Source organism: Ips typographus, linkage group LG5 (assembly GCF_016097725.1).
Source record: "Ips typographus isolate SLU linkage group LG5, UJ_Ityp_2.0, whole genome shotgun sequence".
NCBI classification, from domain to species: domain Eukaryota; kingdom Metazoa; phylum Arthropoda; class Insecta; order Coleoptera; family Curculionidae; genus Ips; species Ips typographus.
The window spans coordinates 13,140,511-13,164,211 of record NC_138426.1 but is presented as its reverse complement, the minus strand read 5'-3'; the positions used below and the strand labels follow the sequence as shown (position 1 = coordinate 13,164,211).

Here is a 23,701-nt window from a genome sequence, read left to right as displayed (position 1 = left end):
TGTCACGTGGTTGGGCTTAAAACAGCTTGTGTGAGTGTGATTAAAATTAAAAACGTGTAAATTAAACTCTTAAAATGGTTTCCAATAATATTTCATTTAAAATAAACTACACTAGCAGAAGGTGCTGTTTTTAATTCAAAATTTAGTTCAACTACTTCAACATTTTGTTCTTAGTGATATTCTAGGGTTTTTTATTTTGTCACCAGATTTTCCCCTAAAAAAGCAGTGGTCACATTGACATTAATGACAGTTGAACGGATATCAAAGGAAAAGTTGGCTCGCTGTTGCTATTTGTCATCATTTCTTATCAAATTTCTCCGGAAAAGTCCATTGGAAAACCACCTAATCTGCTTAAAAAGTCTCATTAATGCATCCCGGAAGCGTTATATAGTGTTCCCTAGGTGTAATAGTACGACTTGACGAGGACCGGCTACAAAATGTCGGACGAAACTTTCCCAAAGACTTTGTATGTAGGCAATCTGGACATCTCCGTGCAAGAGGACCTGTTGTGTGCGTTATTTTCGCAAATCGGCCCAGTCAAAGGATGCAAAATCATCAGAGAGCCCGGAAACGACCCGTACGCCTTTGTGGAATTCACTAATCACCAATCTGCCTCTACCGCCTTGATCGCCATGAACAAACGCGTGTTTTTAGACAAGGAAATGAAAGTGAATTGGGCCACCAGCCCGGGAAATCAACCGAAAACGGATACCTCGAACCACCATCACATATTCGTTGGTGATTTATCGCCAGAAATCGAGACTGAAACGTTAAGAGAGGCCTTTGCTCCCTTTGGAGAAATATCAAACTGCAGAATTGTCAGGGATCCCCAAACACTCAAGTCAAAGGGTTATGCCTTTGTTAGTTTTGTCAAGAAAGCTGAAGCTGAAAATGCTATACAAGCCATGAATGGCCAGTGGTTGGGCTCGCGTTCCATTCGCACTAACTGGTCTACCAGAAAACCACCACCTCCCCGAAATGAAAAACCCACTCAAAACAAAAAACAAATCACATTTGAAGAGGTTTATAATCAAACCTCCCCAACTAACACAACAGTTTACTGTGGTGGTTTTGCCAATGGACTGTCTGAAGACCTGGTGACTAAAACTTTCTCCCCTTTTGGAGCCATTCAAGACATCAGGGTGTTCAAGGACAAAGGATATGCTTTCATCAAATTTGTCACTAAAGAGAGTGCCACACATGCTATTGAAAGCATTCACAACACTGAGATAAATGGTCACACTGTGAAATGTTTCTGGGGCAAAGAAAATGGAGGTTTAGGACCAGATGTCAATCCCATGAATGCTACTGGAGCTGCAGTGTCACAGGCTCCACAGTATTCCTATGGTTATGGTACCCAGTATTGGTACCCACAGTCAGCAGGAGGGTATGGTGGTACTCCAGGCTACATGCAGTATCCCTATCAGCAGCAGTATCAATATCCAGGTGGGCAGCAGTACTGCATGGTACCGCCTCAGGGACAGTGGCCTGGACAGGCTGGACAACAACCCAACATGGGGGTGATGTACAAATATCCGTCACAGTGAAGTGTTAAGTAGGTTTTGTGCTGCAAACTGTTGTAGCAGTGTATTAATTATAATTAATGAATATTATTATCCATAGACTTTGGAGTTTGCTAATTTATCCAGTTTCTGGTTTTAGTACTGTCATACCCTAATTTATACTTCATTTTTTTCTTTGAGGGGTATGAGGGCACTAAAACGGGTAAGAGAAAATTGTTGGCTAGGGGTTGAGGGAGGTGAGAATCTTCATTTAAAAAGCATTTTCTCTTACATTTTTTTTTTGTGATAAATTTGGCATATTCAGAAATAAAAAAAAATGATTTTTCTGTATTGTGTAGGTATAGTCATCACTATTGTGGGGGAAAAAAAAGTTGCTGCCCATCATGTGGTCAAATTTTTGGGAGCAACAGTATATAACAAACCAAACACACATAATACAGCATATTTTTTCAGTATGAATGTTCTTCTTGAATTTTGAGGATGTTTGTAGTGCCGCATTGTATATTTAGCTTCCCTAGTAGCCCTTTACTATTTACTATAATAGCAGTGTTAATTTGAAGTATGCGATTTGGTCAAATACTTGTTTAGTTTACTGGAACTAGAATTGCAAGTATGTTTGATGAGTTTGATTTTGACAAAATGCAGAATTTTATAACGAAATGTATATTATTGCTAGTTGTTAATAAAAACTAAGGTCCTGGGAATTATTTTTATTTTTATCCTTTAATAAAGTTATATTCAGCTGATTACTGATAGGCCACCAAACCAAACTAAACAAGTTGTTTAAATTTATTAAGGTAACTGGAGACAGATAAACTTACCTAAACTTACTCAGAAAGTTAAAAAAATGGACTTAAGGTGATGAGTTTATAATGTTATCAGGAAGATATGAACAGACAAGTTTAAGTAGTGATATATCAAAAAAATTTACTACATTGATTGTAATAATGATTTGTGGAAATTAAGTATATTCTAGTAATTTATCCAGTCCAATTTAGAATCAAAAAGAGCTTTCAATTATACCAGAGGATGTTAATAATAACCAAACAGTTTTCAAAAATTTTAAGACCACATAATATGACTAATTGGAGGTAAATGTTTAGATTAATGAGCAAAAAATGACTAAATACCTTTATCTTATCCAAAACAAACAGGCTTAATTAGAAAACTATTCACTAATAACTGTGTACTGCTTATCGAGTTTTGGGATCATATTCTAAATAAGAATTATATACACACCTTACCCACTAAAACTGTACTTTATAGCTCTAACAGAACTTGTAGAGTTGTGCAATCTGATTTTGAATGTGTTATACTGGATGTATATTGGAAAACCCTAAATCTTGATTTTGGTCAGTTTTGCTAGTTAAGAAAGGTCACCTTATAGGAATTGTATAGTAAAAATCACCCCAATTTAAATAACAATTTTATTAAAAAGAACCTACAAAGCCTGATATAGTTACTCTGAATAACAAATGCCACTGGTACATATCAATAAATGCTTTTGCTTAAAAATCACATCAGTTTTAAGGCCTCTTGTGTAAAAAAAACTGGCCGGACATAAATAAACTGTCTCTATACTGTTTGTGGTTTTGGTGCTTTTTGTGTACCGCTAATCTTGGTACACTTTGATTTTGTCGTAATCAATTGGTGTGAGATCTTTCGGCTTTCTGGAATACTTGAGTCCGATTTCGTCGGCCACCTTCTCGATCACCTCCAAAGCGTAGTCCAGCTGCTCTTTGGTGTGTCCGGCTGATAAGCAAATTCTAATTCGTCCTTCGTAGAGGGGAGTTGCCGGGTACCCTACCCCAACTGTGGCAATTTTCTCTTTTATTAAAGAACGCACCATCCCGGCGATTTTCGAGTATAAATACACCAAGATTGGTACCACTGGGGAGTCCTCGTTGCCGTGGATTATAACTCCGATTTGGTTCAGTCTCATACGGAAATACCGGGTGTTTCTTGCTAGGGCTTCGATTCTGCGTTGTCCCTCTTTAGTCCCGTCTTTTTCCATGAGGATGTTTAATACTGCTATGATTTGTGCTGCCAAGGGGGGTGCCATGGCCCACGCATGACAGGAAGCTAAACTAAACTCTCTAAGGTAGGTAATTAATTCTTTACTGCCTGCAATATAACCACCAGCGCTTCCAAAACTTTTTGTGAAAGTACCCATAAGAATGTCCACATCATTAGGATCACAGCCGAAATAGTCTACTACACCCCTGCCATGTTTCCCCATAGCTCCAATACTGTGTGCTTCATCCAGATAAAGGTAAGCTTTGTACTTTTTTTTCAAGGCAATCACTTCAGGTAGCTTCACTATGGTTCCCTCCATACTGTACACTCCTTCCACTATAATAACAATTTTTTTCCAGTGTTTAAAGGCACCTTGTGGTGATTGTCCAAAACACACAGCCTCTTTAAGGATTTGTTCCAAATCAGCCATGTCATTATGCTTGAAAACTTTGACTGTAGCTCCTGGTATTTTAATACCCCAAATCAAACTAGCGTGGTTCTTTTCATCACTAATAACCAAGCATCCAGGTTCAATTAAGGTTGGAATGTTCAAAGCATTGGTGGCAAAGCCCATACCAAAAGTTATGGCATCTTCAACCCCCAGGTACTCAGCTAATAGCTCCTCCAGTTCATTATGTATCACTTGAGTACCATACTTACAGCGGGTACTACCTGAACTTATACCATACTGATATATTGAAGCTATGGCAGCTTCGGCACAAGGTCCTGAAGACTCAGCAAATCCTAGGTAATTGTATGAAGCCAGGTTCAGACACTTAGTTTGGGTTCCTGTGAATTCAAAGGTCCAACCACAGTCATTAGTCACCCTGTCTTTCAACACCACTTCACTACCAGGTACACTACAGATGGGGTAGTTCCAACAGTCCCTGATCCGTCTATACACATATCTACTGTAGAACATGGAGAATCTGTCAAATAGGGGTGGATAACCCGATCTGCCGGTCTCCTCTATGGCCTTAGGGGGGTAGAAAAACCTGGTGCAAAACTGACTGATGAAACTCAGCAACATGATAAGGGAAAAACTGATTTGAGTCAGGACGGCTGTCAGAAACGGTGGGGGCTCGAACGACTCCTTCAGGATTTTTGTTTTGGCCACGTGCGGTACCGTGGTGGTGGTACCATTCCCAGTTTTCCTGTTATCTGTCTCATTAGTGCTGGTTTCAATGTCGCACCAATTGGATTTTATGGATCCGTTAACCTTGACGTTTGACCCGTAACAGTCTCCGTCTCCTCCAAACCCATTCACTTGCAGTGTCATTTTTGCTTTATAAATTATGAAAAAACACTTTTTTCCAAGTTTTTTTGCTTACGCAGCTCAGTTTTCCTGGAATCAAATTCCTAACCTCAAACGTACCGACCGCTACAACACGCCACTGTCAACTCCCCAAAAAAAAAATGAATGCTAATTTTCCAACGCACGCTCCATCCAATCGTGACGCAGTCCGCATTTGCGACAACGCATATGATTGGTCGATTTGTTTATACCAACACCACCTAGAAATAGGGCACAGGTCAGTGCATTTTATAGTGTTGATCAAAAAACGAGTAAACAGACTACAGTACATCCCTGATTACATCCTACAACTTGAGAATTTTAAATTTGTCCAATTTTTTGCTTTTATTAAGTAAGGAATTTAAAAAAGTTGACTAGAAATTTGAAAAATTGCTGTTTACAATTTTTAAAGCATAATTTTTGCTTACAGATCATTTAAAACTCGCTCACAATAAATTGTAGACATAAACAATTGTTTTTTTTTTAAATAATCCGGTTTGTAAAACACTACAAAAAAGGCGGCCATTATAGTGCGGCTACAGCCTAAATTTTCGACGGTCTTGTCGAGCCTTCTGTAAATACAAATTCTCCACCAATCATAGCGTATTACTTACATGCATGACGTTAGCAACGACCTACGTTACCATGGTGATTCATAACTAAACAATTTGTTATAGTTAACACTTTAATAAAATACCTAAATTAATTAGTAATTATCTATATTACGAAGCCACAGTGTTTATAGTCAAATTATTTAGGAGAAACAACTAAAATACAAGAAATTTATGAAAGAAAAAAAATAAAAAAAGTTATCGCCCAACGTGGGGCTCGAACCCACGACCCTGAGATTAAGAGTCTCATGCTCTACCGACTGAGCTAGCCGGGCTTGAAAACAAATTCCACTTAGCACCTTTACCTTTCACTTGTACATTTTTTTTTTAACTGTTTTCACATTGTATATTGTTAGCACATAAATTAATAAAAAGCTAAAGCAAAAATTAAGTTGTCAATTTACTTACACCTTTTTGTATGCATCAGGGCACTTTTGCCCTAAAAGGTCATTTAAAAAAGAGATTACCCCAAAACTGTTTTAAAAAATGAAACGAGTCCATAACTCGGTTATTTGAAAAAAAATCAAAAAAGTGTAATAAGGGATAGTTGTAGGGAATTATATTCTCTACAAGACTGCATCAGGGCACTTTTGTCCTAAAAGGTTATTTAAAGGAGATATTCCCCCAAAACTGTTTTAAAAAAAGTCACAGGTCCATAACTCGGTTATTTGAAAAAAATCAAAAGAGTGTAATAAGGGAGAGTTGTAGGGAATTATATTATCTACAAGATTGCATCAGGACACTTTTGCCCTAAAAGGTCATTTAAAGGCGATATTCCCCTAAAACTGTTTTGTGTGTGTACACCTTTATGTGTGTTTCGTGTGCATTCACCTCAACATACAGAAGTTCTACAGTCAAATTTTGTAACCTTTTAGTTAAAGTTACCCAAATTTGTATACATTTTGTAAACTAAAAATAAAACAACTTTCTGGAAAACTTTAAGTATATTTCCACTAAAATTTTCCGTTTTTTTAACTGACTCTGACACTGGATTTTGTTAGCGTCACAGCAAAGTTGGTTAGTTTTATTAGCAAGTTTCACTGTAAACTTCCTCATTTTGCAAACGTTAAAATCACAAAAACTAAAATAGGACGTTTTCCATGACGCCGCACGCACATCCTCCAAAAAGAGGAAATTTTCCACGTGCTTTGTCCGGTCGATATTTCCATTCACGTTCATCAGTCCGAGAAGGTCACCCGGTCAAACAACCGAAATCCAGGTGAAAATTTGTCATTTTTGACAACGCTAATTTCCCCACCTGAAAGTTTGGGAAATTTCCTCCAAGATCGTGTACTCTTTTACGCAAAAAACGTCATCGTGCGTGTATTACGTTCGAACTTCTATAAATACAGTCGCAAGCCAGTTCCAGTACAATAGTTGGCAGTTTAGTTTTTGCCAGAAAGTATACACGGGTGTTTGAAGTGAATTTAATGAGATTAAAAACCATGGTGGAGAAGATGAAATTTGTTAAATTGTCCACTAGCGCTTTGGAGATGCCTATTGTGGGGTTAGGGACGTGGAGGGCGCAACCACAGGAAATGGAAAACGCTGTTAACATTGCTTTAGAGGCAGGTTACAGGCATATTGGTAAGTATGTTTACCAATAAATTTCAAAAAACGATTAATAAAAAGAGAAACATGTGACACTGTGGTGAATGCGCTTAGGGCCTTTTTAAGATTAGTTGATGATTTTGTTTAACCATTTTGGATTTTCTTTTGCAGACACCGCCTTCAATTACAATACTGAAGAATCAATTGGAAAAGTACTGAAATACTGGTTGGATTCTGGCAAAGTAAAACGTGAAGAACTTTTCATAACAACTAAAGTAAGTCAAAGGAATCTGTTAATTGTCAGAATCACTCAAATTGAAATCTTTAGCTGCCCAACTTTGGCAACCGACCTAGTGACGTAGAGCGTTTCCTTAACTTGTCTTTGAAGAAGCTGCAGCTCGACTATATTGATCTCTACCTGATGCACATGCCCTTTTCCTTCAAACTGAACGAGGCTACTTTGACCCCTTTGGTCAATGAAGATGGTGTTTTCTGTCAGGACGTGGTGGACTTTGTTGATACTTGGAAGGTTTGTAATTATTAATTTCAATGCTTTAGTCACTAATGCAGTTTTATGTTAAAGGTAATGGAAGAACAGGTGAAGAAAGGTTCAGTGAAAGCTATAGGAGTATCAAATTTCAATTCCGAACAACTGCAAAGGCTTTATGAGAATGCGGAAATTAAACCGGATGTCCTGCAGGTGGAAATGCACGCCTATTTGCAGCAGAAGGAATTGAAAGATGTTTGCAACAAGCTAAACGTAGCCCTGACCGCTTATTCACCTTTAGGAAGTCCTGGTGCTAACACACATTTTAGCAGCAAATACAATTATTCGTGAGTATCCTATACAAATCACTTTCTCTGAATCCTCACGTCTAAATTGCAGGTTGAATGATTTTCCGGACATCCTAGGCCATCCAGAAGTGAAAGACTTAGCGGAAAAACACGGAAAATCTCCAGGACAGATTCTGTTAAAGCACTTGATCCAACGGAACGTTATAGTGATCCCGAAAAGTGGCAACCCTCAAAGAATTAAGGCCAACATCGACTTGTTTGATTTTGAACTGGACCAGGACGACTTGGATAGGTTGGACAAACTGGATCGGGGCGAAAAAGGACGAATTTTTGATTTTCTTTTTTTCAAAGGGGTGGAAAGTCATCCTCATTACCCATTCAAAAAAATCAAAGAAGAATAGGTTTAGTAAAAAGTGCGGTGGATTTTGTTGTTTTGTGGTTACACAGAGAAGCATTAAAAATATTGATTTTTTTATATAACATTTTTGTTTGTTTTAACAGGTTTTTATTATTTAATGATCTAAGCAATTCAAAATTCATAATTATTGCTTAGACAAACAGAGCATCCCTGAACTAAATCGTAAATTTAGCTTTTCTCGATACTTTGGTGAATAAGCTTAATCCTCCCTGCCAACCTATTGACAATAAGAGAAAACCAATGTAAAAGCTAAAAGTGTACTAAAAGCAGTTGTTTGTAAACGCACAGCAGTTACACGCTCAAGCTGACAACGTCGCATGGTACAAGTCACGTGGTTGATCGCTTATGTCAGATGGTACAATTTTTTTTTAGAAGCAACGCGAGTTTAGTTAAAATTCCCATATTGATTAGTAATAATAATTTTTGCTAGTTTTAGTATTATTTAATTATAATAATCAAAACAAATAATGCACTTACATGTCAGGGTTGATTCAAGAGCAGCCTACTTGAATTGCTAGCATTTTCCACTCAGTAAACAGTTTGGAAACTTCAAGCACTTAAATTAACTACTGAAATATACTAAATACCAAAAACTTTACTAAATTTTTGGACAATTTAATGCATAAAAAGTAAAAAAAAAACACAGCACTTCAAACTTATCGCCATTTATCAATCTCTCGACAGTTGACAGTAAATGTCAAATCTGTCATTCCGCAGATGAGAAGCAGGGAGGTTTAAAGAGTACATAGATGGGGTAGTCATAACTTTTAATTGAATTTAATGTTACACAGATGATGTAACGAGTAATACGAAGAATAATTAATAAACGACTAAACATTAGGCCAAAATTCGACTTGGATTAAAACCAAAACTGATCCCTAAAAAAAGGTTGGGGGGTTGAAGGGGAGGCCGCGCATCTGATTCTGACAGGGCGAGCCCCCATTAATCAAATCTGGATACCCCCCGCTCATGGCCGAGTTGCATCTCGAATTTCCAGTTCAAGGGGGGACTAGCGGGTGAAAAAGGTGATGTTAATTAATTACTGATTTATAACGCTGAAAAAACATGTTTCTGATTCTGAACCGCGGCCTAACTTTTCCAACTTTTTAATTAATTACGGCCTACGTTTAGGTGTAGTTGCTTCCCAAAAAAAACGGGGGGGCTACGCTAATTATTGTTTGCTTATTATATGAGTTTGAAGCGTCAAAAACGGGATATGAAGAGAGGTGAGCAAATTAAGGAAAAAAGTGGATTATTGATGGGCGGTTCAGTAACCCAATTTTAAATTGAATGGGAGCACACGTCTTACAGATTTCATTCAAGATACTACACACGTTCACTTTTACCAATGACTAGGAAGGCTTCGGCAGCGTTTGTGAAGGTTCTAGAAGGTTCTGAGAGTTTTTAGAAAGCTGCAGTATCTTCGACAACGATCTAGAAGCTTTGGAATGTTTCAAAAACCCTATTAAAAGATTCTAGAACATTTGGGAAGGCCCTAGAACGTTGTAGGAAGGTCTGGAAACTTGTAAAATGTTATAAAAGTTTCTAGAATCTTTAAAGCGTTTATTCTGTATTATTATTCTATTATTCTATTCTGTATTAAGCGAAGATTCTACAAAGATCTGAGAGGTTTTTTAACTGGCCCACAAAGCTCCTAGAACTTTTACTTACAAGTAATTTACAACTTCTGAAAATTATTGCAAACCAACAACAATTCCAACTAATCGTCAATTTACCCATAAAACTAGTACAAAAACAATGAAACCCTAATTTTTTACTAATTATCACCAGATTTCGGTAATCTTAAACAAACATTTACAATCAAAACGTTTTGCAGATTTAAAAGTTAATACATTTATGGATCGGTACGTGGAACCTTGAAGTACCAATTTAACTTTATTGTCCTGCAATTTGTAGTGACTTTTACAATCCCTTTTTATCTTGCGTATAAAAATGAAAAATAACATTTTTGTAACAGACTTCACGATGCTCGTTTTTAAACTTCTCAGCGTTTTACTTGCAAGTGTTGCATATTATGTTTGTGCAACTGATGTTTGAATTTTAAAGTTTTAGATCGCGTTGGTGGTAGTACCAGGATCAAGGGAGGACACAGACAATACAGTTTGTGGTGCTCAAGGTATCCGGTGCCTGGACGATCAAACCTATCAAACTTGCACGTGGTACTTGTGGTTGTACGTCAAGTATAGTAGTGACGTGTATGTGTGTGACGATGGTACTACTTGTGACCAGGAAAATGGACCGTAAGTTTTTCTAAATCGAAATTTCATTAAATGCAATTGGTTATTGTAGCTGTGTCAATGTTACGGTGACAACTACTGAAGCAACAGAAACAACCACACGTAAGTCTTACTTGGTAAGAAACAGTGACAACATTCTTATCAATTTAGTGTTATGATTTTAGCTTCATGCGGATCCTACGATGTTTACTGTGTTAACGACACCACTTACCAAACTTGTAGTACTTTTCTGATTTGGACAACGTACACTTTCTACACCTGCGACGATGGTACTTACTGTGACGAAACTAGCGATACATAGTAAGTCTTCACTTACTTTTTTTGACCGTTACAGGGTTTATTTTTTTACCAGAATGTAGCCAAAACAATGCTTTTTTTAATCATCCTGTACAGGGTGTGCGCAAAAATTACTACTGACAGCGCCACGTCAGCAAGTATCTCATTTGAACTAAACTGTAACTGTGCTACTTTGACAGGTCATAACTCTGGTTCTAATACAGTTACAGGGTTGATTTTTTTACCAGAATGCGGCCAAAACAATGCTTTTTTTAATCATCCTGTACAGGGTGTGCGCAAAAATTACTACTGACAGCGCCACGTCAGCAAGTATCTCATTTGAACTAAACTGTAACTGTGCTACTTTGACAGGTCATAACTCTGGTTCTAGGACTGTTACAGAGTTGATTTTTTTACCAGAATGCGGCCAAAACAATGCTTTTTTTAATCATCCTGTACAGGGTGTGCGCAAAAATTACTACTGACAGCGCCACGTCAGCAAGTATCTCATTTGAACTAAACTGTAGCTGTGCTACTTTGACAGGTCATAACTCTGGTTCTAGGACAGTTACAGGGTTGATTTTTTTACCAGAATGCGGCCAAAACAATGCTTTTTTTAATCATCTTGTACAGGGTGTGCGCAAAAATTACTACTGACAGCGCCACGTCAGCAAGTATCTCATTTGAACTAAACTGTAACTGTGCTACTTTGACAGGTCATAACTCTGGTTCTAGGACAGTTACAGAGTTGATTTTTTTACCAGAATGCGGCCAAAACAATGCTTTTTTTAATCATCCTGTACAGGATGTGCGCAAAAATTACTACTGACAGCGCCACGTCAGCAAGTATCTCATTTGAACTAAACTGTAGCTGTGCTACTTTGACAGGTCATAACTCTAGTTCTAAGACAGTTACAGGGTTGATTTTTTTACCAGAATACGGCCAAAACAATGCTTTTTTTAATCATCCTGTACAGGGTGTGCGCAAAAATTACTACTGACAGCGCCACGTCAGCACATATCTCATTTGAACTAAACTGTAGCTGTGCTACTTTGACAGGTCATAACTCTGGTTCTAGGACAGTTACAGGGTTGATTTTTTTACCAGAATGCGGCCAAAACAATGCTTTTTTAACCATCCTGTACAGGGTGTGCGCAAAAATTACTAGTAACAGCGCCACGTCAGCAAGTATCTCATTTGAACTAAACTGTAACTGTGCTACTTTGACAAGTCATAATTCTAGTTCTAGGACAGTTACAGGGTTGATTTTTTTACCAGAATGCGGCCAAAACAATGCTTTTTTTAATCACCCTGTACAGGGTGTGCGCAAATATTACTACTGACAGCGCCACGTCAGCAAGTATCTCATTTGAACTAAACTGTAGCTGTGCTACTTTGACAGGTCATAATTCTAGTTCTAGGACAGTTACAGGGTTGATTTTTTTACCAGAATGCGACCAAAACAATGCTTTTTTTAATCATCCTGTACAGGGTGTGCGCAAAAATTACTAGTAACAGCGCCACGTCAGCAAGTATCTCATTTGAACTAAACTGTAGCTGTACTACTTTGACAGGTCATAACTCTGCTTCTAGGACAGTTACAGGGTTGATTTTTGTACCAGAATGCGGCCAAAACAATGCTTTTTTTAATCAACCTGTACAGAGTGTGCGAAAAAATTACTAGTAACAGCGCCACGTCAGCAAGTATCTCATTTGAACTAAACTGTAACTGTGCTACTTTAACAACTCATAACTCTGGTTCTAGGACAGTTACAGGGTTGATTTTTTTACCAGAATGCGGCCAAAACAATGCTTTTTTTAATCATCCTGTACAGGGTGTGCGCAAAAATTACTACTGACAGCGCCACGTCAGCAAGTATCTCATTTGAACCAAACTGTAACTGTGCTACTTTGATAAGTCATAACTCTGGTTCTAGGACAGTTACAGGGTTGATTTTTTTACCAGAATGCGGCCAAAACAATGCTTTTTTTAATCACCCTGTACAGGGTGTGCGCAAAAATTACTACTGACAGCGCCACGTCAGCAAGTATCTCATTTGAACTAAACTGTAACTGTGCTACTTTGACAAGTCATAACTCTGGTTCTAGGACAGTTACAGGGTTGATTTTTTTACCAGAATGCTGCCAAAACAATGCTTTTTTTAATCATCCTGTACAGGGTGTGCGCAAAAATTACTACTGACAGCGCCACGTCAGCAAGTATCTCATTTGAACTAAACTGTAACTGTGCTACTTTGACAAGTCATAATTCTAGTTCTAGGACAGTTACAGGGTTGATTTTTTTACCAGAATGCGGCCAAAACAATGCTTTTTTTAATCATCCTGTACAGGGTGTGCACAAAAATTAATAGTGACAGCGCAACGTAACTAAACTGTTTGTTTTAAGCTGTACTAACATTACCACCACCACTGCGGCAGTACCAACAGCTTCAAGTAAGTTTTTTTGTTATCAAAATAATGGCGTTGTAGTAAAAGGTGGGTGATTGTAGCCTGTGGTGATAAAGGCATTTTCTGTCTTACCAATCAGACTTACCAGAAGTGTTGGAACTTTTTGTGGTGGGTAAAGTATGGAACTGAGTACTTGTCGTGTGATGATGGTACTGTTTGCGACCAAGACTACGGTGATACTCCGTAAGTTTTTCCTTCTTTCATTGATAGCTTATAGCGTATGGCACGAATGATTTCAGGTGTATAAGTACCAATACAACCACAACAGCAAGTAGTAAGTAGTTTTGCAGGATATACTGTATAATTATTATAATACATGTACAGCAGTTAGTAGGATGATGGTGTTTTTGTGTACCAAAAAAAATGAGGTGCCGTAAATCAAACGGGTAATTACGGAACGGTCGTTTTTAATTGCAAATATAGTGATTTCAATTAGGGAAGCCAGAAAGCCCCCGGCACTTTGGGGCATTATGCAAATGCACCACCTGAGCCCTTTCAAATCGGTCCTGATCTATTGGCATCCTTTAATCGGGAAGGGTGGTTTACTTGATAGGAATTTTGTTAGTGTTTCGGCTATTTTTTGTGATTATCATGCGGTAATACCGCATTGCCAATTATACATTGTGTATTCCGGTTTTCTCGGGGTGCTAAATAAGCAATTTTCCGCCGTTCGACGCGGGATTTCTAAACATTTTCCTTCCCCGTTCAGATTACCAATCGTCTGCAATTACAAACCCCACACCTAAATAATTTTAAAACCATGTATGATAGTTCGTGGGTACGTGGGATGGTTACCACGAGGTCACGTGCCGGTACCATCAGCAAATATAATGCCGCAAAACCGGCTAAACCGCGTTATATCTTTTCAAGTTTAGCCAAGAAGACACTTCAAAATGGGTTTCAACTTGTATTTCTTGGTTGTACTGGTCAGTTTCGTCTCGGTCACATCCAAACCGGCTTATTCTGGTAAGTTTCTTCAATTACACAACTAAAAACAAAAACCGCAATTAACCTTAAGCTTTTAACACCTAATTTCTTCATATAGAAGAAAGTGTCCACTTTCTTTTGTTTAACTTACGTAACAGGGTTACTTGTAGGTAACCTTGAGGTTATCTGTAAATTACCGGAAGTACGCGGAATCTGCAGGGACTTCCTAACCAGATGGAGGTATAATTCGAGTTCTGGTCGTTGCGAGAAATTTATATTTGGAGGTTGTGCGGGCAACGACAACAATTTTTACAATTACAAAACTTGTATGGACGTCTGTTCAGGTATGTTGACTAAACTATATTGAAATAAGTGAAAAGTGTATGACTTACTTTTTTAGGTGTTCGTTAACCATAAAGTATTGATGAAAACACATCATTGTTTAGTATATTTTCGTAAATTGTATTACACTTTTTATTTTTCCATAATCTGCATACTGATTGCTTTATCCAAATTAAGGTTTCATAATATTTTAAGTAAATGGAAATATTTAGGAAATATTCTTATAAGAAAGTTATGTGAGTAATTATAATTCAGTCTGCAAAATTTTTTGATATTTTTTCGTATCTTGTCTTTCTTCTCCACATGCACTCATGAGAGCGATGCACGTCATTGACGTTTAACGCGTCACGTGGCCAGATGTTTAGTTTCTTCATTAAAACCTGAACTTTACATAAATTTGGTTTTTATTTACTTCATATATAGAAGTTGAGGCAGTTTTTTAACAGATAATTTTGAATAACATTATTAGTCAATATTCAGGTTTATTTCCTAATCCTTTTGAAAATTGCTAAAACTATCTTGTGCTTCTAAAAGCAAAATCAAAAAAATTATTTAAATTTAATATTTTAATTAAAAGTTATTATCTTAGAACTAACAATTATTATAATACTTATAATTAGTTTAAAAATCTGCATAATTGCAAATAAGTAATAATTACATAAATATTGTAACTTAAATGTGCAATATAGTAATAGAGCAATGTTAACAAGCAGATCTAATACCTAATTATTTTATCACGGTTGTTAAAGCTTCCTTCCACATATTAGGAGCGTTATCAATAGATATGAAACATCATAGCTGGTAAAACTAGTCATAGAGACTTTAGACAAATTTTACCTGCCATCCCTGCCAATATGCATATTATAGTAGTTTTTGGACACTCCCCATATCAGTTCAATTGCATTGAAAATGCAGTGATATGGGGGTAAACAAAGAATCGTATGGCCATGTTGCTCTGCTATTTGGTCAATAAGGTATAGCTTCTGAGGTTTGTTCCTATAAATACTTAATTTAAGCAACTGAACAGGTGAATGAATGGTTATCAACATCTCACCCCTTTACCAGTCCTAATAATTCATTTTTAAAGGCATCTGGGTTAAAGTTGACGTTCTCACTTTTTAACCATTCCTGTATACTTGCTTTATTCCAACTGCTGTTTGGATTTTTTTTGATTAATTGATTGTGGTAGGGTGCATTATCCAAAACAATAGCAATCAATCGTTCTTGAAACCATTTTAGAAAATTTTCCTGCTTCATCTCACCATGATAATCCCCAGACAGGCTCTTTGAAGCAAATATGAGCTCAGCACCTGGAATAAATCCATTTTCATTACCCGCATGAAGAATAATGAATCTAAATGTTCCAGTAGCATTAGTTTCAACATCTAATACATAAATCGTAATTTCCAAATGGGATTCTGACAAAAAGCATCAAGATTAGTATCATGCAAAATTAAAAACAAAAAGATAAGCATTTTCTAAAAAAATATAGTTAAATTTTGACTTAAAGAGTTTTGCTTGTAGCTAACCTTTTGCCATCTACCCTGGTGCTCTTCACACTATGTTTGCTTTCATCCTGCCAGGAATGGCCTGGGGTCCCATTTTGGAATATCCATGTCTCATCTGTAAAAACAAATTGATAGAGATTTTGTTGCTTTATTTCTACATACCTGCCTAAGAATTGAATTCTTTTAAAAGCTATATCAGGAAGTTCCATTAATCCTCTTCAGGGGCAATCTCTTATTAACCACTTAAACCCAATTTTATGAAGCACTTTACACAATGATTTTAATCCGCCAACAAAAATTTCTTTACTCCTTAACTTTTCATAAATACTTTCCCTGGTTATGTGTTCTTCTAGAAAAAGTGTTACCAAAACATTAATGAACAGGACATAAAATAAACAAAACAACTTACTTTGTTCATACCATTTCATATATGGAGTTGCGAATAGCTGCAACATCAATATTGGCAATGTCCCTTATAGACTTTGGCCTACCTGGACTTTTCTTTGGTGAATTTAACGGAATGCCTTGCTTGACTTTCTGTGATATAGCACTTACTGTAGAAACACCAAGTCCAAGTGCTTCAGCTACAGGCTAAAACTACTGTTGGTAAACAAAAATACTCTATTGCAATATTTTAGTTTTACTTCTCTCACAGTAGCCAAAGGGATAAAAGGACCTCCCTGATCTCGTTCACGTTCAAAAAATTATAATAAAGCAGCGACAAGCTGCTGGCTTTGCTTATTTAAAGCCATGTTTATTAACATACAACACTCACTCTTAAACACCAAAATAATAAGTAATATTAATATGTACACAGACACACACTAACGAACTAAATAACTATTAACTACTGCAATAAATAATGCCAATTAACCGTAAAAACACTTGAATAATATGCGATATATTCACAAAATTCTCAAGTTGTTAAAATTAGTTGTCTCTGTGTAAGCAGTTTTTAGTCAAATCATTTGTGCAAGTCATCAACAACAAAAACAAAAACAGCAAACGGTCAAGCAATCTGGCAACAACGCCGAGATCGAGAAGGTCAGGTTTGTATCAGAATTGCGTTCAGTTAATAAGCGCGTGTTAGAAAGAGAGCGCTACAGGTCGCAACTAATCGCTAAGAAATACGAATGCATTTTCAAAACGTCAAACTCACTGATGACGTGCATCGCTTCCATTTTTCCACCTTGTGTATAGGTATACATTATACCCGGTTTTCTCGGGGTGCAATTTTCCGCCGTTCGACGCGGGATTTCTAAACATTTTCCTCCCCCGTCCCGCTTTACTACCCGGAAGTTATCCGACGCATTTAATAAGGTGGAACGGGAGTTGCACAGTCGATATTTTATCGTATTAGTTATATTAAATCGCGAGAATTCGCCATAATTAAGGCCGAAGCGGGCGCAGCCTGCAAATTTTCCGTATTGCTCTGCACGCCCGACATCTTTGCATGCACATTTCTCATTCTCCGTTGTCATATAGAATGTCCCATTCTCGTCTGCGACCGTATTTTACTTCCCACTCCCCCACCATTAGTAAGCCAGAAAGAATTTAGAGAAAAATATTTGGAATTTTTGCAATAATTCAGACTACCAATCGTCTGCAATTACAAACCCCACGCCTAAATAATTTTAAAACCATGGTAGTTCCCCCGGTACGTGAGATGGTTACCACGAGGTCACGTGCCGGTACCATCAGCAAATATAATGCCGCAAAACCGGCTAGACCGCGTTATATCTTTTCAAGTTTAGCCAAGAAGACACAAAATGGGTTTCAACATGTATTTCCTGGTTGTAGTGGTCAGTTTCGTCTCGGTCACATCCAAACCTGCTTATTCTGGTAGGTTTCTTCAATTACACAACTAAAAACAAAAACCGCAATTAACCTACAAAGCTTTTAACACCTAATTTCTTCATATAGAAGAAAGTGTCCACTTTCTTTTTTGTTTAACTTATGTAACAGCGTTACTTGTAGGTAACCTTGAGGTTATGTGTAAACTACCGGAAGAACGCGGATACTGCAGGGCGTTCCTTACCAGATGGAGGTACAATTCGAGTTCTGGTCGTTGCGAGGAATTTATATTTGGAGGTTGTGAGGGCAACGACAACAATTTTTACAATAACAAAACTTGTATGGACGTTTGTTCAGGTATGTTGAGTAAACTGTATTGAAATAAGTGAAAAGTGTATGACTTACTTTTTTAGGTGTTCGTTAACCATAAGTACTGAAGAAGAACATATTAAGTTAGTGTAACTCTTAAAAGCCAAAAAAGTACAAAAAACATATCATTGTTTAGTATATTTTCGTAAATTGTATTACACTTTTGATTTTTATTTTTCCATAATCTGCATACTGATTGTTTTATCCAAATTAAGGTTTCATAATATTTTAAGTAAATGGAAATATTTAGGAAATGTTCTTATAAGAAGTCAGTATGACAACACTGACTGCAAAATTTTGTTATTTTTTTCAATATTGTCTTCGTTCCTCGCATGCAATTATCTGTGTTTCTCTGTCCGTTACACGGTTTTCGTGTGGTCGGTTTTGGATTTACCAAACCTGTATATTTTTAAAATCAGGAGAAACAGATTTGTCAACTAATCAGAAAATATACAGAGTGTTGTTCCACTGAAAATGTATTGACTTATTTTTTACCATTTCCATAGTCTATTTTTTGGTAACTTATACAGGGTGTCCATTTTACGAGCCTCACAATGAAGATGTCGGTTATTGAGATACAAGAAAGTTTAAATTGGGGCAAAGTTGAGGAATTTTGGAATAGTTTATTTGATAAGATAACTGAAAACAAAAGACACTTTACCATTGTCACTTTTCCTTCTCTACAACGAGGCATTATCGTTTTTTAGTTTCCATTCATTTTTCTTATGGGTGCCATATTGAATGATGATTACCATAACGTACCATATGTCATGATTTAGTCTTGGAATTACGTAAAAATCACGAAACCTTGAAAATGACACTACTTCACGTGATATTACTGCCATTTGCAAAATAATGATCATGTATCAAACTGTCAGATGATGACACAAAATGCACTCTAATCTAATATCAATCAATCAATCAATCAAAAAAGGAGCACATGTTCATTGGTTTGAAAATGTCACGTGAAGAAGTGTCAAGTGACTTAACAGATAATTGTTGAGCTGTTATTTTCAATAAACTGCCAATTTGAACCATATCGTATGACACATCGTCGTAATCAGAAAAAATAGCCCATTTCAAAAATGTAAAAATCAATGATGATGGTAAGTAAAAACCGAAACGTCGGAACTGAAATTTGATATTATCACGTTGTAGAGGAGGAAAAGTGGCAACGGTAAAGTGTCTCCTGTTTTCAGTTATCTTATTCTAATAAATTAGTAAAAAAATAAAAAGTAATTTCCAAAATTTCGGTTTTTTTCGGATATCTCTGAAAGTACTGATATTTTTGTTAATTTTTAAAGCGGGATTTTAATTGACTTCTAATTACTCAAATTTGCCCCAATTTTGACTTTTTGCATAAAACGAGCACCCTGTATACATGTACCGGGTGACCCAATAAGACTGTTCCTCGACCATATCTCGGGAACCGTTTGTCGTATGACTTTGGGGTAAAAAAATTTTCTAGGTAAATCGGCCATGAAGAATCACTGGAAAATATCTAAAGTTCTAAAAATGACCACCAGAGGCCGTAACTGCCAGCTTAAATTTTTAAATTGCATTTTCTATAAACTTTGCACAATAAACTAGAATTTTTTTTTCCACATTTTTAAAGCAAACCGATTTATCGATAATTTTCGTAAAAAACAAATTTCTGTTATTTCAAAAACAAAGATGACGTGAGGTGTCCAATTGTTTTTGCAATAACCTGCTTTAACTTCTTAACGGTTTGACCAATTTTAACAAATTCGGTATTGTTGAAAAGAGCATTTCTTGGGCAATAAGAATCAACCAAAATATAGTTAATTTAGTTGAATCTTTCTGCGCCAGGGGGCTACTTTTGACACCATGACTCAAATTCCAAAAAAAAATAAAAAAAAAAACAAATGGAATGATATGACTTTTTCTTTATAAAAGTGTAGCCAAATAACATCCAAATAGGCCAGTGAAAACCGTTTTTCAAATTCTAGTTCCTAACCTGAAATATTAAGAAAATTAAATTATGAGATATGGTTGAGGAACAGTCTTATTGGGTCACCCGGTACAATATTTGCGTAAATGACAGCACTGCTGGTCTAACTTGTGATTGGTCAAGAAAAGGCAGCAAGCTGAACGAAGCTGCTTTTTTGACCAATCAGATTAAGACAACAGCATAAAGAATGACTGATGACGTAACAGTTAGTTGTTTTAGTTTCAACCATACCGAATAAATTTAATTTGTCAGGCAAAAAGCGAGCCATTACTCGCCCTAAAAACAAACTAAGACCGAGTGAAAATATTCTAAAAATATCTAACATATATCCCGGATGAAAAATCGTCGGGAATGCGGACTCGGAAACAGTAATTGTTTAGCCGCAAACGTTTTCCCAGGCTTTCGGTCGCTGAACGATGAAATTGTAAACGTCGGGATGCCTCCCCGGCTTTTAAAAGTCGCTCAGTAATTTAGTCTGAAAAACACGCCGACCGGTCCCCCGGAAGTGCTTCCTGCTAATCCAATTTCTCCATTTTTTTCCGTTAAAAAACCGAAAAAAATCACACAAAGATAGTTTTCCACGTAAACGCCCCTCTTTAAACCACCAGCTAAATCAAATTTGATGTCGATATTGAAAAATTGAAAATCACAACCTCAGGGCTTACTACTAGTCTCACAAAGTTGGAAAGGTGCGTAAACGCTCCCTTCGGGCCCTTAATCGCTCCCATTTTTAACGTGTAATGCCGCCCTTTTTCTGCGATCGTTATAAACTCTCCTCAAAAACCGAAATAAGAAAAAATCTACCCTATTTTTACTTCTTTTGTCACAGGACGTGGGAGAAAAAAATTGTAAATTGACCCACTAACCAAACGTAAATTTATAAATTAAAAAAAAGAATGTTAGATAATAAACTGGAAGAAGAAGCCCTTTACAACGTAATTTGCCCTTAACGACCCAAAACAAAGCCTTATCCGAAAATCGAAACAAGATTGGAAACGTGGCTGCAAACGTCATAAACCCTTGATGCGCCCTTATTTTCTATTCTAAGCCCTGCTGCAAGCCTTTTCATGATTCGACTAGAAAAAAAGTTGCAGAGTTAAAGGAAAATCGACTCCTTCAACAGGTTGGGGTACGTATTTACTCCCTAGGGGGTATAACGCGTATGTAAGTCTCTTTGGGGAGGCCTAAATTATGATGTTCGGGGTCGCTACGCCTAGCTAGAGCACATAAAGCTGTTCAGATATGTCGCTCCTCCCTTATATTACCAGGATGCCTCCATATTAATTAGTTGGAGAGATAGTGAAGTGACGGATTAGTTATTGGTTTAATTGAAATTCCTTTGTACTGATAATTTATTACCACGGTGTTTTTTCACGAGAATTACCCCAACATATTTCTTTTAATAGCTTCGGGGCGAATATTGTCTATTTACCTACCTAGCAGAACAAAATCCGCATATACAAAAGAACGCATTACGAAAATTCTGAATTTTTCATCACGAGAATTTAATATCTGCCGCGGAGTAATTATAAATTCTGCTTAGTTTGCTCTAGGTTTTGCACACCCCACTGAGTGAATAATAACAACCCCTAATTAATAACTGCCAAATGGCCAGTGGCGTCCAATCTAAATTTTTACTAACCCAACCTAAGTTACACAGGAATTCTAATGTTAGTCAAAGTCTGGCAACGTTGTTTTTTTTGTATTTGTTGCTTTTATTAAATTGTTTATGGATTTTTAATTGAAAGTAGTTCAAACAAAGTTATTGGTTGGCAAATTCCTTTTCCTAAGTCAGAAATATTCTTCAGAAGGTTTTTACCTCCAGAAGCTTTCTAAGCTTCTTCTAAACTAAGTGTCCTTAATGAAACTAAATTTGTATCTTCAATTTGTTGTAAATTCTTTTTCAGAAGTCAGAAACTTTCTTCGGAAGGTTTTTACCTCCAGAAGCTTCCTAAGCTTCTTCTAAACTAAAGTGTCTTTAGTGAAACTAAATTTGTATCTTCAATTTGTTGCAAATTCTTTTTCAGAAGTCAGAAATCTTCTTCATAGAAGACTAGCTTATGAAGGTAGAGACCACTATAGTAGAAGAGATTCAACGTAGACTACTAATATGGTATGAACATGTGGAGAGGATGGAAGATACTAGAATACCTAAGCAGATTCTCAAATAGACGCCGACAGAAAAGAGGAAAAGAGAAAGACCCAGAGCGACATGGAGAAAGCTATGTCAGAACGAAATCTGCAACCAGGAGACTGGGAACACAGAAGAGGCTGCAAGCTAGAAACCGGCTATATACAATATAGATTTCTTCTTCAGAAGGTTTTTACCTCCAGAAGCTTTCTAAGCTTCTTCTAAACTAAGTGTCTTTAATGAAACTAAATTTGTATCTTCAATTTCTTGCAAATTCTTTTTCAGAAGTCAGAAATCTTCTTCATAGAAGACTAGCTTATGAAGGTAGAGATCACTATAGTAGAAGAGATTCAACGTAGACTACTAATATGATATGGACATGTGGAGAGGATGGAAGATACTAGAATACTAAGCAGATCCTCAAATGGACGCCGACAGAAAAGAGGAAGACTCAGGGGACTGGGAAGACAGAAGAGATTGGAAGCTAGAAAGTTTTCGACCTCCAAAAGCTTTTTAACCTTTTTCTAAACTAAAGTGTCTTTAATAAAACTAAATTTGTATCTTCAATTTGCTGTAAATTCTTTTTTAGAAGTCAGAAATCTTCTTCATAATGTTTTTGATCTCCAGGAGCCACATGGAGAAAGCTATGTCAGAACGAAACCTGCAACCAGGGAACTAGGAAGACAGAAGAGGTTGGAGGTTAGAAACCGGCTATAATAATACAGAAATCTTCTTCAGAAGGTTTTTACCTCCAGAAGCTTTCTAAGCTTCTTCTAACTAAAGTGATACAAACTAAATTTGTATCTTCAATTTGTTGCAAATTCCTTTTTAGAAGTCAGAAATCTTCTACAGAAGGTTTTTGACCTCCAGGAGCTTGCTCAGCTTCTTCTAAACTAAGTGTCTTTAATGAAACTAAATTTGTATCTTCAATTTGCTGTAAATTATTTTTTAGAAGTTTTTGATCTCCAGGAGCTTTCTAAGTTTATCTAAGCTGAAGTGGTTTAGCATGACTGTATTTTGATACTGTAACTAAATTGGAAATTGAAGAATTTTCTTTGACTTAAAATCTAATAAAACACCATCTAACGGTAGAATTAACGAGTGGGACACCTGGTGTAGGAACGTATCTCTCTAATTTGGTGCTGATGAATTTTTCCTCCCTGTCACTTTGTGTAAACTAGTTAGTTGTAACTTTAAGATGAATTGACATAGTAGGCCTTTGGAGGGTAAGTTAAAAGGGCAAACGGAGTAATTAAATAGCGTTTAATTTGGATCAATTTATGTACCCCCCCCTCAGTCGTTCCCGAAAAGCATTAGAACTGAAATTTATGCACCTGGAAGGTTCGTTAAGCATATTCCCGGACTATTTCGGGTGTGTGCTTGGGATATTTTCAATTTGAGTAATCGCGGGGGTGGGGGGGGGGGGCTAAGGCCACTAAAGGTGAA

The 23,701-nt window shown here is 36.8% G+C and overlaps 6 protein-coding genes and 1 non-coding gene across 15 annotated transcripts; 4 read left to right on the top strand and 3 right to left on the bottom strand.

The window, feature by feature from the left end:
• The first annotated feature begins 239 nt into the window (after nucleotides 1–239).
• Nucleotides 240–2,227, top strand: Rox8 (TIA1 cytotoxic granule associated RNA binding protein Rox8). The gene has a single exon (XM_081979755.1). The coding sequence runs from the start codon at nucleotides 438–440 to the stop codon at nucleotides 1,545–1,547; it is 1,110 nt and encodes a 369-aa protein (XP_081835881.1). The 5' UTR covers nucleotides 240–437; the 3' UTR covers nucleotides 1,548–2,227.
• A 709-nt stretch (nucleotides 2,228–2,936) lies between these two features.
• Nucleotides 2,937–4,952, bottom strand: lace (serine palmitoyltransferase long chain base subunit). The gene has a single exon (XM_081979747.1). It carries the CDS (start codon nucleotides 4,816–4,818, stop codon nucleotides 3,136–3,138), a length of 1,683 nt encoding a protein of 560 aa, XP_081835873.1. The 5' UTR covers nucleotides 4,819–4,952; the 3' UTR covers nucleotides 2,937–3,135.
• Nucleotides 4,953–5,646: 694 nt separating this feature from the next.
• Nucleotides 5,647–5,719, bottom strand: TRNAK-CUU (transfer RNA lysine (anticodon CUU)). The gene has a single exon. It is a non-coding gene; the product is annotated as a tRNA-Lys (tRNA).
• Nucleotides 5,720–6,626: 907 nt separating this feature from the next.
• LOC145729123 (1,5-anhydro-D-fructose reductase-like) lies at nucleotides 6,627–8,270 on the top strand. Its single transcript, XM_081979757.1, has 5 exons — nucleotides 6,627–7,031; nucleotides 7,167–7,270; nucleotides 7,324–7,524; nucleotides 7,579–7,829; nucleotides 7,882–8,270. The coding sequence occupies exons 1-5, from the start codon at nucleotides 6,875–6,877 to the stop codon at nucleotides 8,189–8,191; spliced, it is 1,023 nt and encodes a 340-aa protein (XP_081835883.1). The 5' UTR covers nucleotides 6,627–6,874; the 3' UTR covers nucleotides 8,192–8,270.
• Nucleotides 8,271–10,066: 1,796 nt separating this feature from the next.
• Nucleotides 10,067–18,275, top strand: LOC145729124 (uncharacterized). The gene is made up of 9 exons (XM_081979758.1): nucleotides 10,067–10,227; nucleotides 10,282–10,469; nucleotides 10,519–10,568; nucleotides 10,631–10,766; nucleotides 13,151–13,197; nucleotides 13,254–13,395; nucleotides 13,452–13,486; nucleotides 17,967–18,140; nucleotides 18,197–18,275. The coding sequence occupies exons 1-9, from the start codon at nucleotides 10,162–10,164 to the stop codon at nucleotides 18,205–18,207; spliced, it is 849 nt and encodes a 282-aa protein (XP_081835884.1). The 5' UTR covers nucleotides 10,067–10,161; the 3' UTR covers nucleotides 18,208–18,275.
• On the top strand, nucleotides 13,587–14,745 carry LOC145729132 (kunitz-like toxin PcKuz3). The gene is made up of 3 exons (XM_081979772.1): nucleotides 13,587–14,178; nucleotides 14,298–14,483; nucleotides 14,540–14,745. Exons 1-3 carry the CDS (start codon nucleotides 14,106–14,108, stop codon nucleotides 14,548–14,550), a joined length of 270 nt encoding a protein of 89 aa, XP_081835898.1. The 5' UTR covers nucleotides 13,587–14,105; the 3' UTR covers nucleotides 14,551–14,745.
• LOC145729128 (uncharacterized) lies at nucleotides 15,030–17,590 on the bottom strand. Of its 9 annotated transcripts, none has more exons than XR_014178276.1 (6): nucleotides 16,634–17,590; nucleotides 16,399–16,580; nucleotides 16,156–16,338; nucleotides 16,011–16,104; nucleotides 15,536–15,959; nucleotides 15,030–15,477 (listed from the first exon to the last, which is right to left on the bottom strand). XR_014178276.1 is itself a non-coding variant. In XM_081979768.1 (6 exons), exons 4-6 carry the CDS (start codon nucleotides 16,018–16,020, stop codon nucleotides 15,315–15,317), a joined length of 537 nt encoding a protein of 178 aa, XP_081835894.1. In that variant the 5' UTR covers nucleotides 16,021–16,104; nucleotides 16,156–16,338; nucleotides 16,399–16,580; nucleotides 16,634–17,590; the 3' UTR covers nucleotides 15,030–15,314. The 9 variants fall into 9 exon arrangements, 7 of the variants coding, with proteins under 7 accessions (XP_081835894.1, XP_081835895.1, XP_081835892.1 ...); XM_081979768.1 differs by having other exon boundaries at nucleotides 15,536–15,899; XM_081979769.1 differs by having other exon boundaries at nucleotides 15,536–15,866.
• Nucleotides 18,276–23,701: the final 5,426 nt, after the last annotated feature.

Excerpts from the sequence above, each read along its gene's own strand:
- LOC145729123 (XM_081979757.1), top strand. The coding sequence starts at position 6,875 with ATGAGATTAAAAACCATGGTGGAGAAGATGAAATTTGTTAAATTGTCC. Across the intron at positions 7,271-7,323 it reads AACTTTTCATAACAACTAAA|CTGCCCAACTTTGGCAACCG; the intron begins GTAAGTCAAAGG and ends TGAAATCTTTAG. Across the intron at positions 7,830-7,881 it reads AGCAGCAAATACAATTATTC|GTTGAATGATTTTCCGGACA; the intron begins GTGAGTATCCTA and ends TCTAAATTGCAG.
- LOC145729128 (XM_081979762.1), bottom strand. The coding sequence starts at position 16,198 with ATGGAACTTCCTGATATAGCTTTTAAAAGAATTCAATTCTTAGGCAGG. Across the intron at positions 15,836-16,010 it reads ACCAGGGTAGATGGCAAAAG|ATTCATTATTCTTCATGCGG; the intron begins GTTAGCTACAAG and ends TGGAACATTTAG. Across the intron at positions 15,478-15,535 it reads TTATTAGGACTGGTAAAGGG|GAACAAACCTCAGAAGCTAT; the intron begins GTGAGATGTTGA and ends AAGTATTTATAG.
- LOC145729132 (XM_081979772.1), top strand. The coding sequence starts at position 14,106 with ATGGGTTTCAACTTGTATTTCTTGGTTGTACTGGTCAGTTTCGTCTCG. Across the intron at positions 14,179-14,297 it reads ATCCAAACCGGCTTATTCTG|GGTTACTTGTAGGTAACCTT; the intron begins GTAAGTTTCTTC and ends CTTACGTAACAG.
- lace (XM_081979747.1), bottom strand. The coding sequence starts at position 4,818 with ATGACACTGCAAGTGAATGGGTTTGGAGGAGACGGAGACTGTTACGGG.
- Rox8 (XM_081979755.1), top strand. The coding sequence starts at position 438 with ATGTCGGACGAAACTTTCCCAAAGACTTTGTATGTAGGCAATCTGGAC.
- LOC145729124 (XM_081979758.1), top strand. The coding sequence starts at position 10,162 with ATGAAAAATAACATTTTTGTAACAGACTTCACGATGCTCGTTTTTAAA. Across the intron at positions 10,228-10,281 it reads AACTTCTCAGCGTTTTACTT|ATCGCGTTGGTGGTAGTACC; the intron begins GCAAGTGTTGCA and ends TTAAAGTTTTAG. Across the intron at positions 13,487-17,966 it reads TACAACCACAACAGCAAGTA|GTAACCTTGAGGTTATGTGT; the intron begins GTAAGTAGTTTT and ends CGTTACTTGTAG.